The following is a 13,184-nucleotide window of genomic DNA, read 5'->3' as shown; positions in this document are numbered from 1 at the left end:
CCTCCAGCTGAACGCAGGCGCCCATTGAACGCATACGCCCAGGTGCACGATTGACATCATAATTTAGGAATGTGGAGCGATTGTTGGCGGCAGAATCCTTGTGTTTTCTAAAACCAAGATCAGCCGAAAATAATCTGCGATCTCTATCAAAAAAAGCATTGTAAAACGTGGCCTTTCCATCAAGTACTAAGGTCTCGGATGTGTGAAACATTATTATTTTTTCATCAACGATACGTGTAATTAATGACAAGTAATTGATTGGCTTTTTCTGATGAAAACACCTTGCGTGTCGAAACGCGTGTCGAAGAACCAATTTCTGCCATCATTTTATTTTTAACTAATGAAATGTTTATATTTCTGAAATGCTTTCTGTTTTATTATAATGAATTTTATTGAAGACTAGCAGCCTGTCCCAACGTTGTCCGGGTATGAAGAGTTGAGTGGGTGACAGGTCGCGCTAGAGTCGCTGCACGTGTGGGAAAGTGCAGTCAGTTTGCAGGTTAGTGTGCCAGCAGGGCCGCTTAGTCGCGTCAGCCGCCGCTTGAGGCCGGCTTCAGCCCTGGTTGATGGTGTGCGCCGTGTGTAAATTCGTTTATGCAGAGAGTTGAGTAACAGCGTGCAGGAGACGCTGCAGTTATTGTCCCCGCAGGCACGCTCAGTGGCGTGTGCCCCCGCTTGAGGCCCCGGGTCCAGCGGTGACCGTATTACAATGCGAATTATGTGACTCTTGAAAGTTATTTCCCGGTATTATTATTTTTTTAGGACCCACATGACGTGAAGGCAGGAATGTAACTGCAATTTAGTAAAGCACCGACGGCATTGGGCCCCAGTCTGTTTGACACGCACCCAGCACAAGGCACACAATGCATTCGGCCCCAGTATGTGTGCCACGCCCCCAGCACAACGTGCAGGCCCACAAGTGAGTAGAGCGAATGGTTACTTACCACGCCTCCAGCTGAACGCAGGCGCCCATTGAACGCATACGCCCAGGTGCACGATTGACATCATAATTTAGGAATGTGGAGCGATTGTTGGCGGCAGAATCCCGCGCCCATTGTCCGCAGCCCTTGCTCCCGTGCAATTCCGCAATTGGCGCGCCCATTGTCGTTTGTCACGGCCCTTGCTCCCGCGCAATTGTGCAATTGGCGCGCCTCTAGCTGAACTCAGACGCCCATTGAACGCTCTTGCTCCCGTGCATTTCTGCGCCCATTGGCCACGCCCCTTGCTCACGTGCAATTCCGCAATTGCCGCGCCCATTGTCGTTTGTCTTGCCCCTTGCTCTCGTGCAATTGCGCAATTGCCGCGCCCATTTTTGTCACGCCCCTAGCACACGCCCCCAGCCTTTGTCACGCCCCCAGCCTTTGTCACTCCCCCAGCACATGCCCCCAGCACAACACACACGTTTAAGGAACGCTTTTTGTTGTCATCATGCCGCGCCCCGCCCACGCACACGCCGACAAGGGACTACTTTGCTGGCAAGGTTCTTTTACCTTTCAAATGTATATGGTGGCCATCTGTATAGCCTATGTCCTTCTGCTGCAACTGCCCTTTCCAATGCTGTATTGGGTGTTGTGGTTGGTGCTGTGGTTACTGAGATTACCCGCCTCAAAGGTTAGGGCTCTGTCTTTATAATATTAGTTTAGATTGTTGTACATTTTAATTCCTTCCCTTTTGTTGAACTCTTTTACTTGTTTACATTCCTGACTACAATTGTGTTTGTAAAGTTGCTTGGGAAAGATATTTTCCATTGTGTTTATTACCCTGTCCCAAGAACTAAATTAGTTACCAGGGGTCCTTGTTACTTACAGAAAAATATATATATACATTATACATGCAATCCCCTTCATGCAGAATCTGTGGCCCACCACTCAATTTGGGGCCTTACGCTTCTTAGAGCGGATTGCTAAGGCCACTGTTTACCAAGAGTCCCATCTGTTGCAGTTTTAAAGCTCAACTTGAGCTAGCCTCTCCCCATTAGTAGGGTCAGAATTGTTTTAAGGCTACATGCAATTACTAGACTAATATTTAGGGCAAATGACGAGAAAAAACATATGCTTCACTCTTTGGCTAGCCCCGCACTCAGAAATATCTAAGTGGCCTATTGGAAACTCAACGCTGTGTTTCAAAGCCAGTGGAACGGCCACATGGTGGGCAGGGCCCTAAATGGGTAATGACACATTAACTTCTGAAAATAGATATAATTAAGGGCTATTGAATTAGGTCAAAGGGTCTTGGCATATAGAGAGCCGTGGAAAGGACTCCTTGACTAATCTGTCTAGTCAACACCATGTAAAATGTATTGAAGTGGCAAACGTGTCACACCATCTCCTATATAATTCACCCAGGTAAACCCTCACAAAACAGAAACACCAGAAAGGCAACATAAACCACACAAAAAAAATATAACAAACAAAGCAAACAAGCATAAAATGCATGCAGAAGCAATCTTTAAAAAATATGAGCATGCAGGAGTGATTTTTGATCAATTAAGCAATCAGGTGAGTAATAGGCAATTGATAGGTGGGTTGTTCGTCAGTACATTCGGCTAAACCTAAAGGTGATAGTATCCAATATAAGCGAAGGACACGGGAGTGGTGGTGCATTGGCTCCTATGTTAGATGGAGGTTGCCTGCTGGTGGCAGCAGGACAAGTGATAATGGCAGAAGGAGCCAGAAAGCTTGGATGGGGCTAGGACTCATTCTAGGCGGTTACCTGTCGATAGCCCCTTCCAGGAGTTGCCGGTAGTGGTTGATCTCATTCTCCAGCTTGGTTTTCAGGTCGAGCAATACCTCGTATTCCCGCACCTGGCGCGCAATGTCCGCCCGACACGCCCCCAGCTCATCTTGAAGCCGGTGGAGGACCTGGTTGAGCTGAGCCATGTCGCGACCATACTGGTCCTCGGTGTCCCTCAAGCTGTGCTCCAGAGAGTCGACCTTTGGGAGGCAGAGAGTGGTAAGAAATGTAAACCAAATAACACAGTGCAATGCATGGTGGTCCCACGTAGGGAAAATGAGTGATGGTCCAAATAGGTTGGGAGGTCGTCACATGACCTGGTGGCAGAGAGACAGACGGGCTGCCAGATCAGCAGTTTATGCTAGCCGAGCCAATGTAAACCCAGCGCTTCTCCCTACTCTAAATCGAGCGTGTGAATCTCTACCTCCTGTGTACATGTCGTCTCTGGCCCTAAAGTGTCTCTTACCCCCTTCTACCTCCTGTGAACATGTCGCCTCTGGCCCTCGAGCATCTCCTACCACCTTCTACCTCCTGTGTACATGTCGCCTCTGGCCCTTGAGCATCTCCTACTGCCTTCTACCTCACGTGTACATGTCGCCTCTGGCCCTTGAGCATCTCCTACTGCCTTCTACCTCACGTGTACATGTCGCCTCTGGCCCTCAAGTCTCTTACCACCTTCTACCTCCTGTGTACATGTCACGTCTGGCCCCAGAGCATCTCCTACCACCTTCTACCTCACGTGTACATGTCGCCTCTGGCCCTCGGGCATCTCCTACCACCTTCTACCTCACGTGTACATGTCGCCTCTGGCCCTTGAGCATCTCCTACTGCCTTCTACCTCACGTGTACATGTCGCCTCTGGCCCTTGAGCATCTCCTACTGCCTTCTACCTCACGTGTACATGTCGCCTCTGGCCCTCGAGTCTCTTACCACCTTCTACCTCCTGTGTACATGTCGCCTCTGGCCCTCGAGCATCTCCTACCACCTTCTACCTCACGTGTACATGTCGCCTCTGGCCCTTGAGCATCTCCTACTGCCTTCTACCTCACGTGTACATGTCGCCTCTGGCCCTCGAGTCTCTTACCACCTTCTACCTCCTGTGTACATGTCACGTCTGGCCCCAGAGCATCTCCTACCACCTTCTACCTCACGTGTACATGTCGCCTCTGGCCCTCGGGCATCTCCTACCACCTTCTACCTCACGTGTACATGTCGCCTCTGGCCCTTGAGCATCTCCTACTGCCTTCTACCTCAATTGTACATGTCGCCTCTGGCCCTCAAGTCTCTTACCACCTTCTACCTCCTGTGTACATGTCACGTCTGGCCCCAGAGCATCTCCTACCACCTTCTACCTCACGTGTACATGTCGCCTCTGGCCCTCGAGTCTCTTACCACCTTCTACCGCCTGTGTACATGTCACCTCTGGCCCTCGAGCATCTCCTACCACCTTCTACCTCACGTGTACATGTCATCTCTGGCCCTCAAGCATCTCCTACCGCTTTCTACCTCCTATGTACATGTCGCATCTGGCCCTCGAGTCTCTTACCGCCTTATACCTCCTGTGTACATGTCGCCTCTGGCCCTCGAGTGTCTCTTACCGCCTTCTACCTCCTGTGTACATGTCATCTCTGGCCCTCGAGTGTCTCTTACCTCCTTCTACCTCACATGTACATTTCGCTTCTGGCCCTCGAGCATCTCCTACTGCCTTCTACCTCACGTGTACATGTCGCCTCTGGCCCTCGAGCATCTCCTACTGCCTTCTACCTCACGTGTACATGGCACCTGTGGCCCTCGAGCATATTTTACCATCTTCTACCTCCTCTGTACATGTCACCTCTGGCCCTCAAGCATATCTTACCGTCTTCTGCCTCCTGTGTACATGTCACCTGTGGCTCTTACGTGTGTCTTACCATCTTCTAACTCCTGTGTACATGTCACCTGTGGTCCTCGAGCATATCTTACCGTCTTCTACCTCCTGTGTACATGTCATCTCTGGCCCTCGAGTTTCTCTTACCGTCTTCTACCTCCTATGTACATGTCGCCTCTGGCCCTCGAGCATATCTTACCGTCTTCTACCTCCTATATACATGTCGCCTCTGGCCCTCGAGTTTCTCTTACCGTCTTCTACCTCCTATGTACATGTCGCCTCTGGCCCTCGAGTTTCTCTTACCGTCTTCTACCTCCTATGTACATGTCGCCTCTGGCCCTCGAGCATATCTTACCGTCTTCTACCTCCTATATACATGTCGTCTCTGGCCCTCGAGTTTCTCTTACCGTCTTCTACCTCCTATGTACATGTCGCCTCTGGCCCTCGAGCATATCTTACCATCTTCTACCTCCTATGTACATGTCGCCTCTGGCTCTCGTGTGTCTCTTACCATCTTCTACCTCCTGTGTACATGTCACCTCTGGCCCTCGAGTGTCTCTTACCATCTTCTACCTCCTGTGTACATGGCACCTCTGGCCCTCGAGCATCTCCTACCACCTTCTACCTCACGTGTACATGTCACCTCTGGCCCTCGAGCATCTCCTACTGCCTTCAACCTCACGTGTACATGTCGCCTCTGGCCCTTGAGCATCTCCAACTGCCTTCTACCTCACGTGTACATGTCGCCTCTGGCCCTTGAGCATCTCCTACTGCCTTCTACCTCACGTGTACATGTCGCCTCTGGCCCTCAAGTCTCTTACCACCTTCTACCTCCTGTGTACATGTCACCTGTGGCCCTCGAGCATCTCCTACCACCTTCTACCTCCTATGTACATGTCACCTGTGGCCCTCGAGCATATTTTACCATCTTCTACCTCCTGTGTACATGTTACCTGCGGCCCTCGAGCATATCTTACCGTCTTCTACCTCCTGTGTACATGTCACCTGTGGCCCTCGAGCATCTCCTACCACCTTCTACCTCCTATGTACATGTCACCTGTGGCCCTCGAGCATCTCCTACCACCTTCTACCTCCTATGTACATGTCACCTGTGGCCCTCGAGCATATTTTACCATCTTCTACCTCCTGTGTACATGTCACCTGTGGCCCTCGAGTTTCTCTTACCGTCTTCTACCTCCTGTGTACATGTCACTAATGACCCTTGAGCATCTCTTACTATCTTCTACCTCCTGTGTACATGCCACGAATGACCCTCGAGTATCTCTTACCGCCTTCTACCTCCTGTGTACATGTCACCTCTGGCTCTCGTGTGTCTCTTACTGTCTTCTACCTCCTGTGTACATGTCACCTGTGGCCCTCGAGTGTCTCTTACTGTGTTCTACCTCCTGTGTACATGTCACCTCTAGCCCTTGACCATATCTTACCGTCTTCTGGAGGGTCTGGCGATCCACCTGCAGACCCTGGAGCTGCCGGCGGAGTTCGTTCACCTCGCTCTTGGCCTGCTCTAGCGCCTGCGTGTTCCTGTTCACGTCCTGCGACATGCTGTCGAACTGAGAAGAGAAAGAAAACATTTAAATTGACTTCATTTCATTTTTTACTTCATTTTTGTTTGTCAACAGAGCCTAAAGCTCACATCCTTTAGGGTGATATAAAATACCATACAATGTGATCTAGAAGAATGTCAGTGCAAGACCCACTGCTAAACCAAAGGGGATGATGGACGGAGTGTTGAACATTGCAAACATTCACCCCCAGTCACTGATCTGGGTTCAATCCATCATCATTCTTTAGCTCACTCCGCCACCCCAGTTCAGACATGGCCATATGCAAATCAGTCTGACCCTGTGCCTCATGGGAACAGTCCAGCCCGAACTGCCAAGCCATGTCTTCCCTGGACCGGAAAAAAGCTTCCGAGGTCCGGGTGCCAGACACCACACAGCAATGCCCTGAGGGGAGCAGTGTGAAGTTCACAAAGTGTACAGCTTCAGTCTGTTGTCAGTTTTCAGCCAAATAGTAAGATAAAGTTTTCAAAGCTCTTGGGGAATCCGGATAAGTGTCTGAATACCATGTGCCCCCACCTTGCTTCAATGAACATCCTCTCCGGTGTGTACAGAGATCTGGGGGTCTTGGCAGGACCCCCATCTGTGAAGTTTCATGTCTCTGAGACTCATGTATGATCCAGGGCTACCCCTGCTAGGCACAGTTCATACAAGCCTGTGTGCTCCTTAGTGTCTGGAAGGGGCTGGCTGTGCAGTGACAGACGGGGGAATGTCCTACTCTCTCCAGGATAAGAGCGACTAAGGACCTAACTTAGGGGCATATTATCAAGAGCGGCGTTAAAATTATCGCCGGTTTAGCGGCAGAAAACTGCAGCTAAAGCGGCGATAATGGGCTTGATAGTATGCCCTTGAGAATTCCAATAGAAGTCGATGTTCTGGTGTGAACCTGGGCTTCTATTGGAATTTTCCAGGACATATTATCAAGCCCATTATCGCCGCTTTAGCTGCAGTTTTCTGCCGCTAAACCGGTGATAATTTTAACGCCGCTCTTGATAATATGCTGCTTAGTCTTTGGGAGAATGGCCATCAAACAGCCGTGGTGTACGAGGCACTGCCTCGAACAGCCCAGCTGCGGTGGCCACCGTATTTAAATCCTACGTCGCTTTCACTGAGGGAAAAAACTGACCTGGGGCGTAGATTAGATTTGGGCAGGAGGTGCAGTTGCACCGGGCCCGAGGGCTGACCTGCCTTCCGAACCCTTGTTATTGTACTATTTCACAGTTCAAACAATGGCCAGGGACACCATATCCTTCCATGCACTAGTGCTCATGACACAGTGGCTGTGCACTGAAACTGTGACTGCATCTCTGCTATGGCCATGGCCTGCTGCAGTGGCAATCTGTCAGCACTTAATTGTTTTCAGGAGTAAAAAAAAAAGTGGGATTTTTATTCAGCAAATATCAAACTTAATATGGAGGATCTTTCAACAGCTTCCCCACAGAAAGGTTTTTTTTACAGACCCCATCACCACTAAATGAGAAAAAGACAGCCAAGCATCCTGTCTGAGACCAATTTGTTCAAACACATTTGTCTAACCACCTACCTCAAGTAGCTCGGGAGCCGTTATTAGCTCCCCACCTACCGGAAGTAGATCTTTTTTGTACAGCCCAGCCTTCTAAATTAGAAGCTTAGTTTGGTAGCATTAATATATGTATTCCAAAATTAAAAAGCATGCATTCAAGACACAAATGTGTGTATTTTCAGAGTTCAGGTGAAAACAGATTTCCAAAATATATTCAAACCTGATTTGAGTGAAAAATCATGCAAAATGAGAAGCATTATTACCTTTGTGCCTGGGCATTTCAGCTATGACTGACTATTACCCATGTAGAGGCATTTCAAATTGGAAAAGCCGATGTACATTACTGCTAGAAACGTGCTTAATGCACTGAGGTAATCTTGTATGGGGTGAGCACTAATGTAATCTTATCTGATCTGGACACTATTAGAACACTGATATTATCAGTAGCATAGGACGACTTTTGTTGATCAATAGTTGCCCTTCTTACAGAAAAGGTTGGAGACCTTTGATCTAACAAAACCCAGATCATGCTGGTAGGTGCCCTAAGACCAGGACCATTTTAATTTCTTTTGATCTGGAGTATAATGTCCCGATATAGCTGACAAGTCATCACCTATTAAAGATGTTTTACACTTCCTGGAGAAGACTCATCAGAAGCAGCTACCTCAATGGGCCAATGCAATCGTTGGCACTTTTTTAAACTAAAGTTGGGTTTAAAGGACATAAAGCTGCTAAATAACTCTGTTGTATAATACTGTACCTAGAGACTCATGTAGATGGTGGCAAGAAGTTACCAGCCATCCAAAATTATAGATTCCTGACTGGCTGGTGGGTAGATCTGTATCTGCAGTTCATTGACCAGTGAGACAGATACATTGTTGGCATGGCTGAATGCCAGGTCAGTGCCAGATTTTTTTTGTCTGGTCAATTCTCATTCTTTAGGTCGAGTTATCGAGACCTGTTGTGTATACTTTGTATATATTTCTTTATGGGATTACAGCCGGTCCACTCCTTTTCTTTTGTTTGTTTCAGTATTCTATATAAATCCATGCTTCTTAGCGGTCAATCTCTCTCTTTGTCCCTCCTTTTTGTCTTCTGTTTCCTCCCACAGAGCAGAGACCAAGTACTGTATCTTTATGCTTTGGTTATTAATCTGTTCTTTTGGGGGATATTTTTAAAATATCTTTTCCCCACCCACCCTCACAAATGTACAAGACACAAATGTGTGCTCTCCTCACCTTGTCTTTGTAAATGTTCTCTGCCTTGGCCTTGTTCTCCTCGGCCAGCTTCTCATATTGTATGCGGATCTCTGCAATGGCTGTGTTCAGGTCTGCTTTCTTGGGAGCATCCACCACGGTTACGTTGCTCTTTGAGATCAATTCCATGAGAGCCTCCACTTCCTGCAGAAAGGGATGGGAGAAAATGGCCACCGTATATATGTCAATAGTATTAGATACGTTCTAAACCACAAACATCTACAGGTGCACAAGTGGCCCCTTATATGCTCAAGCATCCAGTTACGCTCATCTCCCAACTATGAAATGAGTAACCTCAGAAGAGAATCAAATGTCCATTTAAGCTCATCTACAAACTCTACAATAAGTAACTCCTGAACAACCCAACCCTACAGTTGTTTACATGTACCACCTCTGCCATGAGTAATCTCAGAACTGCTCAAACGTCCAGTTGTGCTCATCTACCAACTCAGCAATGAGTATCCTCTTAACAACTAAGTGCCCGATGTGCTTATTCGCCAACTCTGCAATACATAACTTCAGAACAACTCAAATTTCCGCTTCCGAAATTAGTAATCCGTGAATGGCTTATAGGTCCATTTGCGCTCCTCTACGAATTCAGCAATGAGCACTAGTGGGCTACTCGCCTATGGGAGATTTCTTTTCAGATTAGTAACTCTCAAACGTTGTGGGGCTGGGGTAGAGGTAGTCTCACATCAGGAAATGCTAATATGAAAACCCATGGCTCTAACCAATCAGAGTCACCAACCTGTGAAGTTATAGCCTTCATTTAAATATATCATACACACTTAACTCAGTGCACTCCTGGGTATCTTCATCTGGGAATTCTCATCTTGCTATCTTAATATCAATACTGTATGTGTTTCATATTGTGCAAATATGCCACCTTTCGCCACTTGGTAGTGCCACTCATTCAGTTGAGTGGTGGTTGTAGATGTACATTGGGAGGATGCACACATAATGTGCGAAAGTACTTCTTGGAGTTAAAAATCAGCGATCAACAATACGTTTGATAACAAGGTTTCCAATTTTGAGGACTGAAGGTTCTAAGTTGTGCCATTTTAGTCCATGATATTTTGAGAATGGTTAACTAATCTGTTCCCTGTTGTCTTGTCCAAAGGCAAATGAAAAAACAACAGTTGATGGACAGAATGCAGAACTATGTCATACATTCACCCTAGTACAGAGATCTCGGCCTAAATCCATCGTTTTTTTGCACTCCAGCCCACCCCAGTTCAGACATGGCCATATGCAAATCAGCCTTGACCCTGTGGGTATGCCCAGACGTGGGTTCCGTGCTCACTATGCCACTGGAGTCAAGCTATCCTGGTTGTGGACGGCTGATCGCCAGAAACTGGTCCTAGGATGCTTGATTCCGGTCCTGGAAGACATGACTTGGCAGTTCGGGCTGGACTGTTCCCATGAGGCACAGGGTCAAGACTGATTTGCATATGGCCATGTCTGAACTGGGGTGGCTTGGTGAGCAAAATAACTATGGATTAAACCCAGATCTGTGACTGGGGGTGAATGCTTTGCCATTGTGCAACATTCCGTCCATCATCTTGTGTGTTTTCTTGTCCAAAGGCAGCCTACGCCACATGTGGTTGCACACTTGCTATTTTACGTTTACATTAGGGGACTTTTTCAGGTCTATCTTGTTGAAATGGCTTCTTTGATCCATAATTTCTGAAAGACAGTGATTTGAGGGGAAAACTGTCGCATAGGGTTGCACCCCCTAGGCAGCAGGGGCATGCAATAGCTTTGATGTGGGGCATCAGGGCAGACTACCAGTGCAAATGGTCTTTGATGAGGAGATGGCTTTTGACACTGTGGACCAGGGGATCTACTGGACCGCCTGAGCCAGCTTCGGTGAAATGTTTTTCATCTACACAGCATCATTTGGGAGTGGAGAGGGACACAGTTCAAATATAGGATGCGCCTTTCTCTTCATAACCCTTTTTAACCCTTTATTGGGGAGGGATCAACAAGGGTCAGCTCTCTGTCCAGCTTTTCTCAGTGCTTTCTTCATCCCACCGTCTGCCTCAAAGTGCCCAGGAGAGAGGAACCAGGGGTGTCTTGCTGAAGTTTGGAAGAGAGACTGTGAATAGGGTCAGGAGGAGGTTCCATCTATGAGGCCCTTTCAGCTGGTCCCTCAGAGCATGCCCCGGTGTAATCGATAAGAAGTTAGGGAGATAAGATCCCAGCTACTCGCCTGCCGCCCTGGAGGCCATTGCGTTCACTGATCAAATCACAAGTGACGTGTCCACACTCCACTGACATGTTCACATTGTAAGGAACTGGCTGTGCTCTGCTCTGCGTCACAACCTCCTATGTGTATGTCCGAATTTGAGGAACTATTTGGGCCAGGATATCAATCGTGTGAAACACACCTGAAGGCCACGGGAAGTGAACCATTTACATATTTTCATAAACAAGCGGTGCTCCTGCACAATATGGGGGTGGAGTGACTAGGGGTTCAAGACTGGCAGATTTAAGAGAACCTAGAGATGATAGGAAGTGGGTGGGAAGGATATGTACATAATGTCTCTGTACATGCATCAAGATCATTATGGTTTGAATTCTTATGTGGTGTTATGGAGTCATCAGGTTATTTTCGTAACCACAGAAAATGGGTGAAAAGGGTTGGGGTACCTTGCTGTCATTCATGTAGCACTTTTACCTAAGCACTTTAAATAGAACATGTGTTAATTCTTCATATTTAACGAAGACATGCCAATTGCCAAAGGTGTTGATTGACTATGTATCTGACTGTGATTTGGGAAGGCAGAGGAGGTAGATTTGCAAAGTGTATGTGTAGTGAAGAGAAGAGGGTTCTATGTCTGAAGTATGAAGCCTAACAATGTAAATGTGAAAGGAGCCAATGGTGATGGTAAGGCTATGTATGATGACCCTTTGCCAATTAGTTCTGCATGCACTGCTCAGAAAGCCTTTTCACCTATATAACAGCATAGATCACCATTCAAGTTTGTGTATTAAATTGAGTGTCAAACAAGTGCAGGCGCTGGATGTTCTAAAACTGGTATCTCAAATGCAAGGTAAGAATGTGGCACTGCAGCCCTGTGCAGTGTTTCAGATGGTTATGGTGTTGACTTCTTAGTTGACTGAGGTTCCCTCATGGGTGCAGACAGGTTTGAAGCAAATGTCAACAGTTGCGTATTAACTTTACGAAGAGTCTGATATCCACCAGGGAGTGGGTAACAAAATTCACCTACTGATCTGTTTGATGTGATCCTAATAATAATCAGGTTTTAACGTTCTTCTACAATTGGAAGGTGTATATAGCCGTGAAAAGTTCAAAGTCGTTGGGTTAGAGATACTGTATGAAGTGGGCTGCTGCTCGACCCAAATGCTTTAGGACCTGGCATTTTGATCAAGAAGTTGTTTAATGTGGACGATGTATATGAAAAGATTTCTGAAGTTGGTATAGTTCGGAAGGAGGGTGCACAAATTGTACTAAATGTGTGGTTCATCTGGTTACATTCAAAGAGAAACCAGGGCCAACTTGAAAAAGACACTGAAAGAGGACTGCATAGACTGGTTAAAGGTGGAGTGATAGACTATACACAGTCCTCCTAATGGCTTAGACAAGTTGAATTGGTAACCATGACTAAACTGTGATGACCAGGTAAGTATAGGCGCACTACAGAAGTATGGCTTAGTTCAAATTCTGAGTAACACTGTGTGTCTCTAAGCAAAGAATGGAAGGTCACCCATCTTCCATACAACCCAGAATTTTTTTTTCCAAGATAAACGATTCAAAAATTTCCTTGCTGTGCAACACTTAATACAATCAAAAGATGCATGTACAACAAAAGTATATCAGTCCCAAATATCCCCGGTGGGGAGTTACTTCATTCGCAACACCAGGGTCTATTGTAATTGCAAGTAATAATTCTCAAGGTTTCTGAAGTCTCTGTATTCCTTGTGAAGAAAGTCACTTCATTTATCACACCAGTTCAAATTTGTAGTTACGTAGCATCAATTCAGTGTTTATTGTTAGTTATTCTTCCATCAGTCAATAATCGTACAGCCAACACGTGTTTCGTCTGGCATTAAAGTCATGCCATTCGACTTCTTCAGGGCTGCAAGCCAAACAAATAACAATAAAAAAACTAGCTATAATCTATAACACCGAGATTACCAATTATTAGAAATTTTTAGGAATTGATCATTTTTATCACCACCTAAGTGTAAAAGAAAAGTCC

General features: G+C 46.7%; 1 protein-coding gene across 2 annotated transcripts in view; it reads right to left on the bottom strand.

Moving 5' to 3' along the window:
- LOC144822121 (keratin, type I cytoskeletal 18-like) overlaps positions 1-13,184 on the bottom strand; it is a 68,309-nt gene that overhangs the window by 5,843 nt on the left and 49,282 nt on the right. For both annotated transcript variants that reach the window (XM_078679255.1, XM_078679254.1), the window contains exons 4-6: positions 8,941-9,102; positions 6,046-6,171; positions 2,713-2,933 (exon numbers count right to left, since the gene is read on the bottom strand). In XM_078679255.1, coding sequence (XP_078535381.1) covers positions 2,713-2,933; positions 6,046-6,171; positions 8,941-9,102 — 509 coding nt within the window. The remainder of the gene's footprint in view (positions 1-2,712; positions 2,934-6,045; positions 6,172-8,940; positions 9,103-13,184) is intronic.

Source organism: Lissotriton helveticus, chromosome 3_1 (genome assembly GCF_964261635.1).
Source record: "Lissotriton helveticus chromosome 3_1, aLisHel1.1, whole genome shotgun sequence".
Classification (NCBI taxonomy): domain Eukaryota; kingdom Metazoa; phylum Chordata; class Amphibia; order Caudata; family Salamandridae; genus Lissotriton; species Lissotriton helveticus.
This window is presented reverse-complemented; position numbering and strand designations above follow the sequence as displayed.